This window comes from Panthera tigris, chromosome E2 (assembly GCF_018350195.1).
Source record: "Panthera tigris isolate Pti1 chromosome E2, P.tigris_Pti1_mat1.1, whole genome shotgun sequence".
In the NCBI taxonomy this organism is placed as follows: domain Eukaryota; kingdom Metazoa; phylum Chordata; class Mammalia; order Carnivora; family Felidae; genus Panthera; species Panthera tigris.
The window spans coordinates 51,984,309-51,998,917 of NC_056674.1; the positions used below are offsets into that span (position 1 = coordinate 51,984,309).

Consider the following 14,609-nt stretch of genomic DNA (forward strand, 5'->3'; position numbering starts at 1 on the left):
CTCTGGCGCCCCAGTGATCTTAGGAGACTCTTAACAACACCCACGCGTTGGCACCTTCCCTCTTCCTGGCTCAGGTCAAATGCTTGTCCTCCTCCTTCCCAAATCGGCATGTTTGTGCCTCTGCCACTGTTGTCCCAGGAACGTACATCTACGTTGGCCAGCTTGCTTTTGCTGCCTATGTGCTTTTGGGTTTGGGGACGTCATTTAATCACTGTGCACCCCTCTCCCTAAAACTGGGCTCTGTGAGTACAAATGACCCGGATCCTCCAGGATGTCACAGCCAGCTGGTCCCAGGCAGTCTTCGTGAGCGTCATTTCATCCACCACGCTGCACTGGAGTGCACCCGCACCACCGTTTGTCGCGGACTCGCGTCAGGGAAGGAATTTGGCACGGCAGACGTCTTCTCTCCTTCGCATAAAGTTGATTAAATCCCTTCTGTCTTCCAAGCTGGATGTTAGGTGCTTTATACTTCTTCTCACAAGTCGGTGAGAAGGTAGTTAATGTTCACCTTTTACAAACGAGGAAACTGACCCTCAGGAATATTAAATGGCCCCAATTCAGTTGGCCTCCCGGCTTCCCGTGCCTGATGCTTATTGTTCGAGGCTGGGTTACAGCCCAGGACTTAGGCGGCCAAGATCAATGGGCACAGATACGCTAAGCACCTCAGCACAGGTTGTGTCTCTCCCTGATAAGACGGCTGAGGTGGAGGACGTTCTCCACTGTGCCATCGCGTCCCCATTCATAGCATCGGAAGTAGCTTGTTACGCTACTCGCCTCACTGTCGCTAGCAGCGTAGTCTAGACCAGAACTCCCAGGCTCACCGTTTGTTTCCTGGGACTTTCCTTACCTGAACGAGCAGGTGGCCCCTACATTCTTGGCTGTGCATCCTTTGGAGGAGATAGGTCTAACAAGTGATAGTATTTAGGGGCGCCTGGGTGGCACAGCCAGTTAAACATCTGACTCTTGGTTGTGACTCAGGTCATTATCTCACGGTTCGCAAGTTCGAGCCCCACGTCGGGATCCATGTGACGGTGTGGAGCCTGCTTGGGATTCTCTCTCTTTCCCCCCCGTCTCTCTCTCTCAAAAATAAATAAACTATGAAAAAAGAGGTGATTATATTTAATCTCATACACTGCAGCCCAGCCAGACTCACAAGTAGGGAGTGCCCCATAATCACTGGGGAAGGCTGAGAGGCAACCCTGAGCTTTCCAGAAATGTGTTAGGATGCTGTCCAGTGGAGCACGATTGCTTCAAATCCTGAGGCTCCAGGCCTTCTAGTCTCCGGCAAAGAGGGAACGAGGGCTTCGGCGTCAGACTGTGGTGAACCCTGCCTCCCACCTTCGTGAGCTCTGTGATCTCTTACAAGGGGCCACATGTAAAACAGGGAGAGTGTAACCCACTCGGTTGTTCCAGGGAAGAAACGAGATGATGCAAGTAAACGCCCCGTGCAGAGTCCGCCCTGGAGAGACAGCAGCCACTTACTATCTGCGTGCGCCCACCCAGCTGTAGTTTTCTGGGTTGCTAAACCAGAGGGCTCTTTGGGACCTGGGTCACTCAGGGTCCACTGGAATAAATGAGTTTTGCCTGCTTTTGTATTTTCTAGAAATGAATCGTCTTTAGTTTCTGATGCAGGCTCGATGGAATCATTCCAGAGCCCCAGTGGCAGCTTTTGAGATTAAAATGTCATCTACTGAATTCTTGCACGAGCCAGGCTTTGTCCTGGCGTTCCCCTATTTTCATAGTTTTTTTTTTTTTTAGGACACAGATGGAGAGGAGATGTGTGAGCCTGAAGACCCTTTGGAGCGTCTTCTGTGCGCTGAGTGAAACAGCACAATCCCCAGCCTGTGGTTTTAGCGGATTCCCAGCCTCACATCCTCCCAAACTTGGCAGTAAAAGCCCTGTTCTTCCATTCATTCCGATGATTTATATTCTCTCTGGGCGTCTAATATTAAACAGGGGAATTCCGACATGTTCCATAACACATTTACTGTAACTTGATACCATGAACTAAACTTGCTGTTATTTATCATTTCTTTTTATTTTCTCTCATTCCAGCACAAAGCCAAGGTAGAAGCAATGACCCTGGACCTCGCTCTGCTCCGTAGCGTGCAGCATTTTGCTCAAGCGTTCAAGGCCAAGAATGTGTGAGTGTTTCAGTGGAGGGTTATAGATCATAATATCTTGCTATTGTAATGTCTTTATCAGATGAACACAATTGGGAGAACGCAAGCACAAGGCTGTTGTGTTGTCTTGGCATCCAGACGGCAGGCTCATTTATATTGGCCCCGTTAGGGTGTCCCATATTTTCTTGACTTCTTGAGTCACCCTCATTATGAGATGTGCCTTCAGTTTAATAACAGCTCCCCCCAATAAAAATGGAAAGACACTGTTGAAGCGCTAGTTAAAGTGGCTAATAAAAGCCAGCCGATTGTAGGATGCATCCCGATTACAGACATTTTGGCAGTGCGTCTCAGAATCGAGGAAAAGTGTGTTTTAATTGCATCCGGGAATGAGTAGCCTCAGTTACCCAGTACCGCAAGGGGGCCGAGAATCGAGAGCGTGAGAAGGTTCCACCGTATCCACGTGCACAGTGAGCTTACGTGGCGCATGAACGTGGCTCCGACACACGGACTCATGTCGTGAGAAGCTTGCTCCTTCCTCTCCTTCTTGTTTATAGTCTTTCAACATGCCCGAAGGAGGAAGCCTTGGCTCAGGGCTGGCGAGCATTCATGCCGCCACATGCCAGCCTCCCTTTCTATCAGAGAGACAGCGGCCCTCAGACCCGGAGCCGGGGAAACCAATGGAGGCTAGCTCAGTTTTAATTACGCTATTTTGTCCCCAAGGGTTTATTTTTATGGTTCCCTCACATGAAGGGCCACCAGTAGTGGTTCGTCGTTTGACACAGTGGTTTAAATTTCATTAAAAAAAATAACTGCATTTATTTATTTATTTTTTTTAGTGCATGGATTTGGACCCGAGGATTAAGTTAATGACAGTTTACATAGTGCCAAGGATAGGATAGTTCCAGAAGTGGCCCCAGAATGGCCAAATTTGGAGAAGGCTGACAAATGACCCGTTGTCTCTGGGTTAGGCTCTGGTGGGAAGCAGTCAGTGGTTTTCTAGTTCTCCAAGCAGATGACGGATGTAGGCGGAGGCATTTAAAAGCAGATATTCCAAAGGGCTGGCCCGTGGCCAGCCCCTGTTGAGTCTGCCTCAGTTTCTCCCTCTGCTCTTTCACACTGCCAGGAAGTCTGTTCTCCCAAGCCCTTTCGGGAGCTGGCAAGTGGCCTGAGTCCTTGAGGTTGACACACACAGTCGGAGTCGGTGGCGGAGTGGCTCCATCCCCGTAAATGCAGGCCCCGCGGTCACAGAACGGCTGGGTAACGTCCCCACCGAGCCCGCGGACCTGGCTGAGTCTGCCAGTTGAGTCTGCCGTGCCTGTTCTGTGCCCTGTTTGGCAGTTGCTGGCTGCTGGCCCTCGCTGGTGTTTTCCGGAGGGCGTCAGGTCCGGTGTGCCCCAGTCCCTTTTAAGACGATTGCTCGTGTCTACCTCCTCCACTCATGTCTCCACTTGCTTGTTCACTTAACACACATTGAGTGAGTGCCTCCAGGGCCCCGGCCCCTCTTCTGGGCTCTGGGAAGGCAGCGGGGGCTGCGAGAAGCCCACTTCACCTCAGATGAGCTGTAAACCTCAGGTGCCAGCAAGCAGTTTCGTTGCTGAATGGCTAACTCCTCAACCTGTTACTTCTGTGGTTGTTTGCAAGGATAGCAGTAGTCACAGCAGCAACAGCGAGCAGTAGTCACTCATTTGTCCAGCGTGCGTTGTGGGCCACGTGCCAAGAACCCTTCCTGCGCATTTTCTCCCTGACCGCTGGCTCCTAGTCTGTTACACGGATGAGGGGAGCACGACTGGACGGGAAAGGCTGGTTACGGGGGGCCCGCGGCTGGGAAGCAGGAGGGGCGGAGGGCCCCTGCGGAGGTCACTCCGGGCCTCCCCTCACCCACCGCGAGGTCCTGTCTTCTGCTTGACTTGCGGTGGAAACTGAGATCAGAGGCGGGGAGTGGCTCTCGCAGGGTCACTTGGCGGGTCAGGTGCAGCCGTGGGACTTCCGTCCGCTTCTGACTGTCACGCTGTCCCTGACACGGAGAGGCTCTGGCAGAGCTCGCACAGGCTGCCTCCCTCGGCTTCCTCGTTGGATGCGAGCGGTGCTGAGGCACGCCAGCTGTTACATAATGGGACCGCCGTCCAAGTCCTAACAGGACCGTCAGTTAAAGTAGTTCAGACATCCTCACGTTCAGCTGCCTTTTGTAGTCCCCCCGCCCTCAGATGCACCTCTTTTGTGCTAATCCCAGATTTTGGCAAATGGCTGAATTTTTGTCCTTCTGGGTTCAGAAACGAAGGCGATTTTCCTTTTTAGCAAAACCCGGTACCGCAAACCTCTTAATACGTCTCTCGAGATGCAGTCTTTCACACGGCTTAGAGCAATATTGTGGTGGTGAAAATATGCATAAAAAAGTGAGTGATTTTACTTTTGAAACACCGCCAGGGCGAAGTCTCTCCTGGAAAGGCAGATGACAGCTTGGTACTTACAGGGCTTTAGATTCCGAGCGCTGTCAGAAGTGAATTTAAGTACTGGTGACTAGGCTGCCAAAAAACACGTGTAGCCTCCTCCTTCTCATCACCGCCCATCTTCAGACATTAAAATCTCCTTGTGTGTAAAACATAATGACAAGTGAAAGAAAGGCTGCCGGTTCAGAACCAGCCTCCTCTTGGCGCCGTTGGACCGAGGAGAGAAAAAAACCCTCCCGTCGCAATTCCGTTGGACACCCCCATCTACCGTAACGTTTTCAGGCGCTTGGGCACACCAGCAGCACGGTCAGGCTCCTTGCTCCCGTGCGAATTCCCCCCGGATCCTGCTCCAGCTCACGCGAGTTTCCCCGCCCTGGGAGAGGTAGTGTATTGTGCAACCCAACGCAGAGAAAGCTAGAAACAGATGCTCAGCCGAAACGCTGGTGAAAGATGCGGTCCGTCGTCCTGCGGGTCCGCCCTCCCTCTGCCTTTGACCAGGAGATGTGGATTCAGCCTCCTCCGGGATCTCTGCGGAGATCTGCTTCTTTGCAGGGGTGAGGGGTGGGTGAGGGGTGGAGATGGTGGTGGGAGGCACTCTTAGAATGAGCGCTGCTGATGATTATATACAATCATAGCTGCTAGTTGGCTTCTTGATTATTCTGCGCAAGGCAAGGTGCTAAGCACCTACACGTGTATTCTTTCTTTACTACAACCCTAGGCATTAGTCACCTTTGTCTGTAGTTTACGAATGGAAAGGCTCCAGCCTTTCACAGAGAGGTTAGATCAGGTTTCCAGCTGCAGCCAGTGGTGGATCTGCAGTGTGAGCCCAAGTGTGTCTGAATCCACAGCTCTCCTTCTTGCTATGTCTCATGCCTCACTCAGTCCCACCTTTTAGTACGGATTCCTGTACTGGGATGTATCTGAGTAAGAAGTTGCTCCAAAAGCTAGCAGCTTAAAAACATTAAAACCAAGAAACATTTTTATTTTCTCTCTTTCTTTTTTTTTTAAAAAATGTTTTTAAAATGTCTTACTTGTTTTTGAGAGAAAGAGATAGAGCATGAGCCGGGGTGGGGCAGAAAGAGAGGGAGGCACAGAATGCAGAGGGGGCTCCAGGCTCTGAGCTGTCAGCACAGAGCCCAACACAGGGCTGGTTGGTGAACCGAGAGATCATGACCTGAACTGAAGTCGAACACTCAACCGAATGAGCCACCCAGGCGACCCTATTCTCTCTCTTTCGGTTTGTTTAGATCAGTTGTTTGTTCAAACTAAGTGAATGCACTTTATAGGTTTCCCCTCAAAAAAACCTTCTTTTAATTAATGCAACTTACTTGGTTAAGGGACAGGGTTGTCCTCTAGAGTTTTCTGTGTTCTTTACGTCAGTGACTACATCCCTGTGGTGCCATTTATCATGTTCTTTTGTTCTTCTGTCTCCCGAGTTTCTTGTGAAGTGTAGGTAACTCTAGCAGCTTGGTCCGGTGCCTCTTTAATTCTGGGGCAAGAGTGCTGCATAGGGACAGCATAGTCTACCATGGAGAGGACAGACATGGCTACTTGCCAACGCCAGCTTTCCTGGGCTCAGCACGCCCTGACCGCTCCGTTCCTCTGCTCACCTCCATTTGCATTCATTCCTTCTGTTATTCTTTACTCACTCTTCTGGGTGGTCAGGCCCAGAATCCTCCTCCTGCTTCCAGATAGTTCTCCCTAGAGTTAGTGGTCGTGGTGGTCGGCCAGTGTGTCTCAGGTCGAATTATGTTGGGCATTACTGGAAAGTTCCAAGCCAAAGCCTGTGGTAAGTCCCAACCAAACTGAATTTTGAAGGAAATTTTGTTTAAGCTGCAATCCTGGAAAGCAGCCAGGCTCCATGCTGCCTGGCAGGCAGAGACATCCGTCAGAGTACGAAGAGCTGGGACCTTTACTAATCATTCAGACCCAATATTGGCATTTTCTGGAATGAGCTCTGCCACGATAGTTGGTTGTTTGTGCTGCTGTGACGCATTTTCATTCCTAGTTTCTAGCTGCTTGGCTTACTGAAAAGTGCGTATTTTCACCAGCTGTTGGAACTTGGAGCTCCGTAGGTTTTTTTTGTTTTTTGTTTTTCACCAGATATTATAACGTTTGAGTTCCAGATACTCCTGAAATAATGGACACCTCGATTCCAATCCTGAAATTTTAAGAGTTAGTAATGGCACCTAATCTAGGAAATTCTTGGCTGGGATCCCAGGTACCAATCAGCTCTTAGGCTATTGACCAAGGGTTTTGATTTGTTCTGGAAATTAAATGAAATCGATAGTTCATATTAAAATAATATACACAATTCTGAAGGTTTCTAGAACTATATTTTTGATCATGGATTTCTACTCTTCCTTCTCAGCTTTCTGTCTCCAGTATAGTTTAAGGCAAGTAGACTTTGTTTCATTTAGAAAATAATACAGAATAGTGACGTTTTAAAAAAAAAAGTGCTAAGAGAACAGTTTTCTGTTCTTTATTTTTTAAACATTTGAGGGGGACGGTCTTGAACAAAGTTACTTATTTTTACTTTTTACTAAATTGCTTTCAGAATTTGAATCTACTAATCCCAGATATAATATTCTTGGATTCTTATTCCAAATTTTGCCATCTCAAATCTTTCTATGGAAATGGGTGGGCCATAAATTATAAATAAATTCTACATTTTGAGGGATAAATTACCCCGAGGACCGATGTGTAAATTACAGCTTAATCTTTCTTTTTCCCCTCAGCTCAGTTTTAAGAATAATGTTTTAGCCGACATATCTGCATTACTCTTTTTAGTCTTTGCTCAACATGAGAAATCCATTTCTGGTTTGCCCAACCGAGGATTGTATTGCTTTTCTTCCCAGTACGAAATCTAAAAGAAAAGAAAAAAGGAGAGGCAGATTTTGCTATAATGAACTCTCTAAATCTAGATCTTAATTATGACTTTTTTAAGGAAAAAATTTAAAAAGGCTACGAGTTAATTTTTTCCCATCCCATACATTTTCCATCTTAGGATGTTGAAAATTTATATTTTGAAGCATTTACTATATCTCGGGATATCAGGGAAGAATGAGTCCCTCGTAAGGAAATTCTTTGCCTTCTCAAATTTAATTCTCTAAGCATCTTTTTATATAATTCTTCAAAAATTTCAAAAGCATTTTATATACTGTCATTTCTTATCAAACAGGGCACCTGGGTGGCTCAGTCAGTTGAGCATCCGACTTCAACTCAGGTCATGATCTCACAGTTTGTGGGTTTGAGCCTTGCTTTGAGTTTTGTGCTGACAGCTCAGAGCCTGGAGCCTGCTTCAGGTTCTGTGTCGCCCTCTCTCTGTCTCTGCCTCTCCCCTGCTCATGCTCACTCCCTCTCTCTCTCTCTCAAACATTAAAAAAAAATTAAATGAAAACACTAACTCCAAGTAGTATAGTGTAGTGCAGGGGTCAGCAATCTCTTACATAAACGGCCAGAGAGTAAGCATTTTAGACTTTTCAGGCTGTAAGATCTCTGTTGCAATTACCCAGCTCTGCCTCTGTAGTGTGAAAGCAGCCATGGACAATATTTCAGTGGGTGAGCATGACTGTGTTCCAATAAAACTTTATTTAGAGGAACAGGCGATGGGCCAGATTTGCATAGGGGCCATAGTGTGCTAACCCCTGGTGTGGAAAGAATAGAATTTTGTGGCTCAGCTGAACTTAGATTTAAATCCCAGCTCTACTATATACTAGCTGTGTGGTCTTGGGCAAACTCTTGGCGTCTCTGGGCCTTACTTTCCAGATCTAGTAGATTGTTACATACCTTTTTCATGGTTGTTGAGGAGGAAAGCCATGATGCATGAAACAACAAGGCACATCTCAGTGCACTGTCTGTGGCTATTATTAATTTGTATTTGTTGCTTCTCTTGATCTTAAAATGATCTGAGAGGTTTGTAAGAATACATGCAGTATGATAAAAGAGAAAGAAGAAATCTGCTGGGGCACCTGGGTGGCTCAGTCGGTTAAGCATCCAACTTCGGCTCAGGTCATGATCTCCCGGTTCGTGAGTTCAAGCCCTGTGTTGGGCTCTGTGCTGACAGCTCGGAGCCTGGAGCCTGCTTTGGATTCTGTGTCTCCCTCTCTCTCTCTCTCTGCCCCTCCCCCACTCACGCTGTGCCTCTCCCTCTCTCTCAAAAATAAATAAACATTAAAAACAATTAAAAAAAGAAATAAGAAATGTACTTACACAGAGAAAGGGGATAAAAGCAGACTAGTAAGATGTGGCCCTAGCCAAGCAGTGGATCTTAATAATCTTTCGAAATCCTTAAAAACTGGACCTCAGAATGAGCTTTGAGATTACTGGCAACCAAGAGAAGGGGGAAAATGACCTTCATGTTGCCTGCAAGCTGGAAGCATTACAAGATCCAAACAGAAATGATTGTCGTCATCGCAGCGTTCCGCTGAGGATCTCAGAGTAAATGGCTAGATCTGTTTTCTTTGCTATTGCTACATCTGTTTCCCTTGGCTTTCGGTAGCTTTTCCAGATGACTAGTGTTGCCATAAGAGCATCCTGCTTTGAATGTACAGGTACATTGGGAAGGTATAGTGGGACCTACTGAAAATAATCAGCCTGTGTCTTCTTTGGTACCAAAGTACCCATCTGCCTTCTGCTCCCCTCCTTTTCTGTATGTGTGTGTGTGTGTGTGTGTGTGTGTGTGTGTGTGTGTGTGTGTGTGTGTGTGTGTGTTTTAACTTTTTCCCTTCACATCATTATTTATTCGGTGTTTACAATGGTCCAGGAACTGGGCTAGGCACTAGCATTACACCATTTGCTGCCTCACTTCTACCCAGCCTTATTTCTCTCTTAGAATATTTGTGAAGCTTGAAGATTTTTTTTTTTTTTTGATAGCTTTCCATGATGACTCTCTTCAAAAACAAATCCTTAGTGGAGGAGAATATTTATTAAGTTAATTAGGGGCCACATTGCAATTAAATTTGTCAGAAAAAAAAAATTCAGTGAGGCTTTGACCGTCATTAAAAGCCGTCACAGCTAAGGAATACATGAAACTGTGTTCGAATTAACCACAACGATGTTTGCAAAATAAACAGTTTTGATTTCCCAACAGATTTCTCAGTTCAGCCATCACTATCATGTTTCATGACATCAAAGTGATATATGTTAATTGAAGACACACACAAAAAAACTTCCCTTCCAGGAAGAATAAAAAAACCAGCTTTGGAGGACAGGTACAATTACTCTGTGGTTGCCTTCTCCTACACTCACCATCCCACCAATGTATACATAGCTCATGTTATGTCTTCAGCTCTAGTAAATAATAATAATTTTATTGCTGGTTTTCAACAATGAACGCTTAAGTCACTGGACTCGAGCAAAAGTCAGCAAAGCTTTTCCATAGAGAATCAGGCAGATACATAAAAATATTCTAATATTTTTGCCTTTGTCAGCCAGATGGTCCCTGTTGCAACTAGTGTTGAGTGCATCTTGACTGTTGAGTGAGACCTTTGTAATTCAAAAGTAGCCACTGAGAAGTTAGAAATGACTGGGTGGTTTTCTGTGTTCCAATAAAACTTTATTCATAAAAACAGGAAGTGGGTTGAGGTTGGGACTTGGTCTGGGAGTTGCGGCTGGCTAATTCTTGGGCCAGAACCCACTGTCTCTTGAAATGGGACTTCTTTTGATAGCATCTTGTCTTCCTGTGAGAAATACATGCCGTTTTTCTTAGAAAATGGATTATGTTATTAGCCCGATCAAGATAAATAAGTATATATAGCCAGCATTTGTGTGCTTGGTTAATTTCAGCCCTGCAGAAAGTACTCTGATACTTAGAGGCTTGGAGCAAAGGTAAGAATTTGAGTAGAACAGCGTGCTGTGCGGAGGTTTGGAAATACTGCCATATGGGAAAGCAGGCCACCTAAGACAACTAAGTGTTGTTTAAATACTAAGACACTGAAGTCCTAACTGAGGCTTGGAACCGTGTAATGATGATGATGATACTAATTGCTCATATCTGTCACCTATTTATTATGTGTCAAGCACTGTTAAGTACTTCTGTGTCGTCTCATTTGATCCTCACTAGGACTCAGGGTAGGCCACAAATGGTGGAAGAACGGCGGTGTCTTAGGGTTCAGCCTAATTCAATGAGCAGCCACATCTCATAGATCAAGATATCAAGGCTTAACGAGATTAAGGACCTTGACCAAGGTCATGCTCGCCAGTAGGGAGTGAGGCTACAAGTTGGTCCACAATCTCTGCTGCCTCTGAGCTCGGCTTAGACAGTAGTTTGGAGAATCAGGAAGATCTGTCTCATTTGGGAAATGCATCATGCAGGACGCATTGCCTCCAAAGGCAATTTGTCCCATTAATAGGATGGATGACAACCTCTGCCTACTGGGACAATTATTAAGGTCACTTCAAGGTTGAAGGAGACGCTCCTTCCAGCCAATTTGCTATCACCAAGAGGAAGTCATTTTGCTGAAATATGTAAAAGGAGGTTAAGCCCAATGGAAGAGAAGCTCCTCCCTTCAGTTAAGGAACTTGGGCTGTTTTCCACCAGACATAGAAGGGGTCTTGTCTGCAGAGTCAGGGTAAGCAGAAATGGCAACTATTTACTCTCGTTTGCACTTGTCTTTGTACATTTATTCCAAATGTCAGTGTTCATTTCCCCTTACTTCCCACTTGCCTTCATCATGATGCTGATCAGGTAGACAGAAGTAGACCAAGGGGTCATTTTGCTATTTATGCACCTGAACTGCCACCGTGATCACTCTCAAACACAAACCCAGCCCTGACACTGTCCTGCGGAGGGACCTTTCGGTGATGTCTTGCCACCTGAACTGCCAAGGCTGCACTTACTTGCTGGTGTGGCCTCCCAAGGCCTCTGGGCTCTGGCCCCTCCTCCACCTTCATTTACCGTTGTGTCTTCCCAATCCCGTGTCTCTGTACTCTGCGTAGGGAGATGCTGAGAGGTTCTGCCTCCTGATTCTGGGCCTGTGCTCCTGACTTGAGCCCCTCCTCTCCTCCCTGTCCACCACCTGCTCACCGGATGACTTTGTCGCGTCCTGTGTAGAATCTCCATGTTCCCTCCTCTCACCTCCACAGCATGGTTGAATTGATAAGTCACTTCTCAGAGTATCAACAACACACGCCATCATCACACTTGAATCCTTTGGGGATGCTTTTTTCTCCATTGATTTTTCTTTGTGAGGCTCATCCCCACAGAGGCAGCAACCTTGGCTAACCTTCGTCTCTGGATTTCTGTCCCACACCTGACTAGCGTGGAGACCACAGCACGTTCCTTAATCTCTCCGATCCTCAGTTTCTTCATCAGTACAAGTAGGAGATGATGGCATTCCCATCGTGGGTGGCTGAGAGGATTAAACAGCATAATGTCTGTAAAACCTAGTACCTGATGCCTGATAAACACTTAATAAATTTTAGCTGTGTCGTTGCTATCACTGTCATCACCCTTTGTGATGATTACATACATATACTGCCTTATAATAAGCTCACAGAAGTTGATGGATAGGGTGGGTTGGGTGGCTGGGAGGGAGAAAGGAAGGATAAAAATGGAAAACCACAGTTCTCTTTGGTGACCCGAACTCTGTTTTCAACGTGCCGATTCTCAGCCATTCCCAGTTCTTGAACTGATACTTCCATGGGTGGTATTGAGGTTATATATTTACAGGTCTTGGGAAGCAAATTTTAAAGTAATCATATATACAGTAGCTCCTGCAGGCAAAAAACAAAAACAAAAACAAAAAAAAAACGAGACTAAACAAAACCATACCATAAAAGTTCCTTTCTGGGAAACCATGGGCTCCCCTGGTGCAGGGCAGACCACGTGGCCCTGGCGGCCTGGCATCATGGGGTGTGCACAGGGACCAGCACTTTCTGGGCCCTGCCAGGCCTGTTCTTTGACCTGTGCTGAGACCACCCTCCTAGTCATCGACGCAGCAAGCCCGTGATTACTCTCAGAGACCTCTGGTTTCTGTAAGACTCAGGAAAAACGTTTCACTGCCTGTGGTCGAGAATGTTACGTCCCATCTTGGCTTCTGAACCCAGCTTGGGTTTTCTCCGGGTACTGCCTAGGCACCCCCATTGTCACGTCCGAATTCTGCTTTTATAGAATTGACATATGGGGGACTTGTGCTTCAACCCCACGGCGCTCACGTTTTAATAACGTGGGAACCGTATCTTTTCCCCAGTAAACTGTTGAGAAGCTAACTCTTGTCAGCCCCCAAACTCGAATATACATCTGAAATAAATCAACGGTGCTATGCCGCGGCAGCCTGCTGAAAATCCCCAAGGAAGATGATATTTTTAGTGGAACTACCTGTCACCACACTGTGTTTTTGATATTGTGAGTCCTTTGTTTTCTTCATTTTGTAAAAATCTACCCAACACCTTGTCATTCAGAAAAATTGAAACAGATCCTCTCAATTAGCGGCAAAAGTTCTTATTTTGCCTTTCAAAAGCTTCTACTTCTGTTACAGTTCAGACACCGACTCGTAATCAAAAAGATGTTTTAGCTGACGTTATGCAGTAATTGATAACCAAAAACAGAAAGAAGAAAAGGTTCGTGGTTGTCTGAGAAGCACAAGTAATGGGAAGGTTGACAAACGATGTGGCTTTGGGAAACGGATCTGGGCACGAGGTCTCCGCCTGAAAGGACAGAGGTGTTTCAGTTTGCCACGTCAGATCTCCGAGCCCCCAAGGGACCATCACCCGTGGGTCTCAGCTCGGCTGTGCGTGGAGTCAGCTGGGCACCGTTAAAAAACGCTGACGCCTGGCTCCTGCTCCCATTCTGACTTCCAGTTTCTGGGATGTGCGCTGGGACTCGGGCCGTTAGAATCTTCCCAGGCGGTTCTTGGGTGCTCACTGGGGCTCGCTGGGGCTGGAGTCGTGGTTATCATTTGCCCACCTGGAGTTCAGCAGGGATAATTGCCTCACCTCTTCTGCTGTCATCCCCTCCCCTAAAGCAGCTCAGAGCATTGACAGAGGTCTCTCACAGACCACCATTAGTGTGGTGTCAGACCAGCTCAGGTTCAAAGCCTGTCTTGACAGCGTAGGACCCTGAGCGAGTTAACTTTGTTTCTCTGACCCTCCGTTTCCTCATCTGTGAGATGGAGTGCAATGGAGGGTCCGAGCTGCATTCTGAGGATTGAAAGCGAGAAGCGTTTATATGTTCAAGGGTGTATCTGTGTCTGGAGAAGAGCCCATCTGTGGTAAAAAGGTGGCTGTGCCCACTGTCACCTTCCACGATGCCCAGTGCAGAAAGCTCATAGAGGTGGGGTACCTGCAGGGGGGCTCTGGGAGCTCAGAGTGAGGAAGCCAGGGTGGCTGTCTGCCCTGTGTGATGTGCCCCTTTATGACAGGGCTTGGATAGATACTGCCAGGGTTTGAAGTTTTCTGTTGGTCAAAGTGCCCTTCTCCCCATGACACATATTTGTTCCTCTCACGTCTTGTCATGTGCTTGCTGTGTTTTATGTAGCTACTCAGAAAAGGCAGTTCTGAGACCCGACCCCTGGACAGTCAACCCGTCTGTCCTGAATGTGGCCATACCACCTCTCTGGAAGACTTTCTCAGAGTCTTTCCATAATATTTGCATAAGTCTTCAGGAAAAGTTTTGGGATTCTAGGGAAACATACAGAATAAAGCACAAATTAACCATAATTCCACCATCCTGGACACTCCATGTTGACAGCTTGATGTACCCGTTTTTATTCCGTGTTCATAGTTTCTTGAAAAGAGAAAGTCTGTTGACATGTATTCTTTACGCATTTTTAATTGAGATCTAACTCACATGTAATAGAATTCACCATTTAAAGTGTTCAGTTCATTGGTTTTTAGTATATTCACAGAGTTGTTCAACCGTTACCACTGTTGAATTCCAGAACATTTTCGTCATCCTCAAAACAAACCCTAACCCATCAGCTGTCACCGTGCAGTTCCTCTCCATCCCAGCACCTCCCTGGCAACCCCCAATCTGCTTATGGTGTCTGGATTTGTGGCCTTTTGTGTCTGGCTTCTTTCACTTAGCACAATGGTTTTA

The 14,609-nt window shown here is 46.7% G+C and overlaps 1 protein-coding gene across 1 annotated transcript in view; it reads left to right on the top strand.

The window, feature by feature from the left end:
- Positions 1–14,609, top strand: part of WWOX (WW domain containing oxidoreductase) — a 977,998-nt gene that overhangs the window by 249,552 nt on the left and 713,837 nt on the right. Inside the window, exon 6 of the mRNA XM_042969270.1 lies at positions 2,056–2,144. Within this exon, the coding sequence (XP_042825204.1) occupies positions 2,056–2,144 (89 nt within the window). The remainder of the gene's footprint in view (positions 1–2,055; positions 2,145–14,609) is intronic.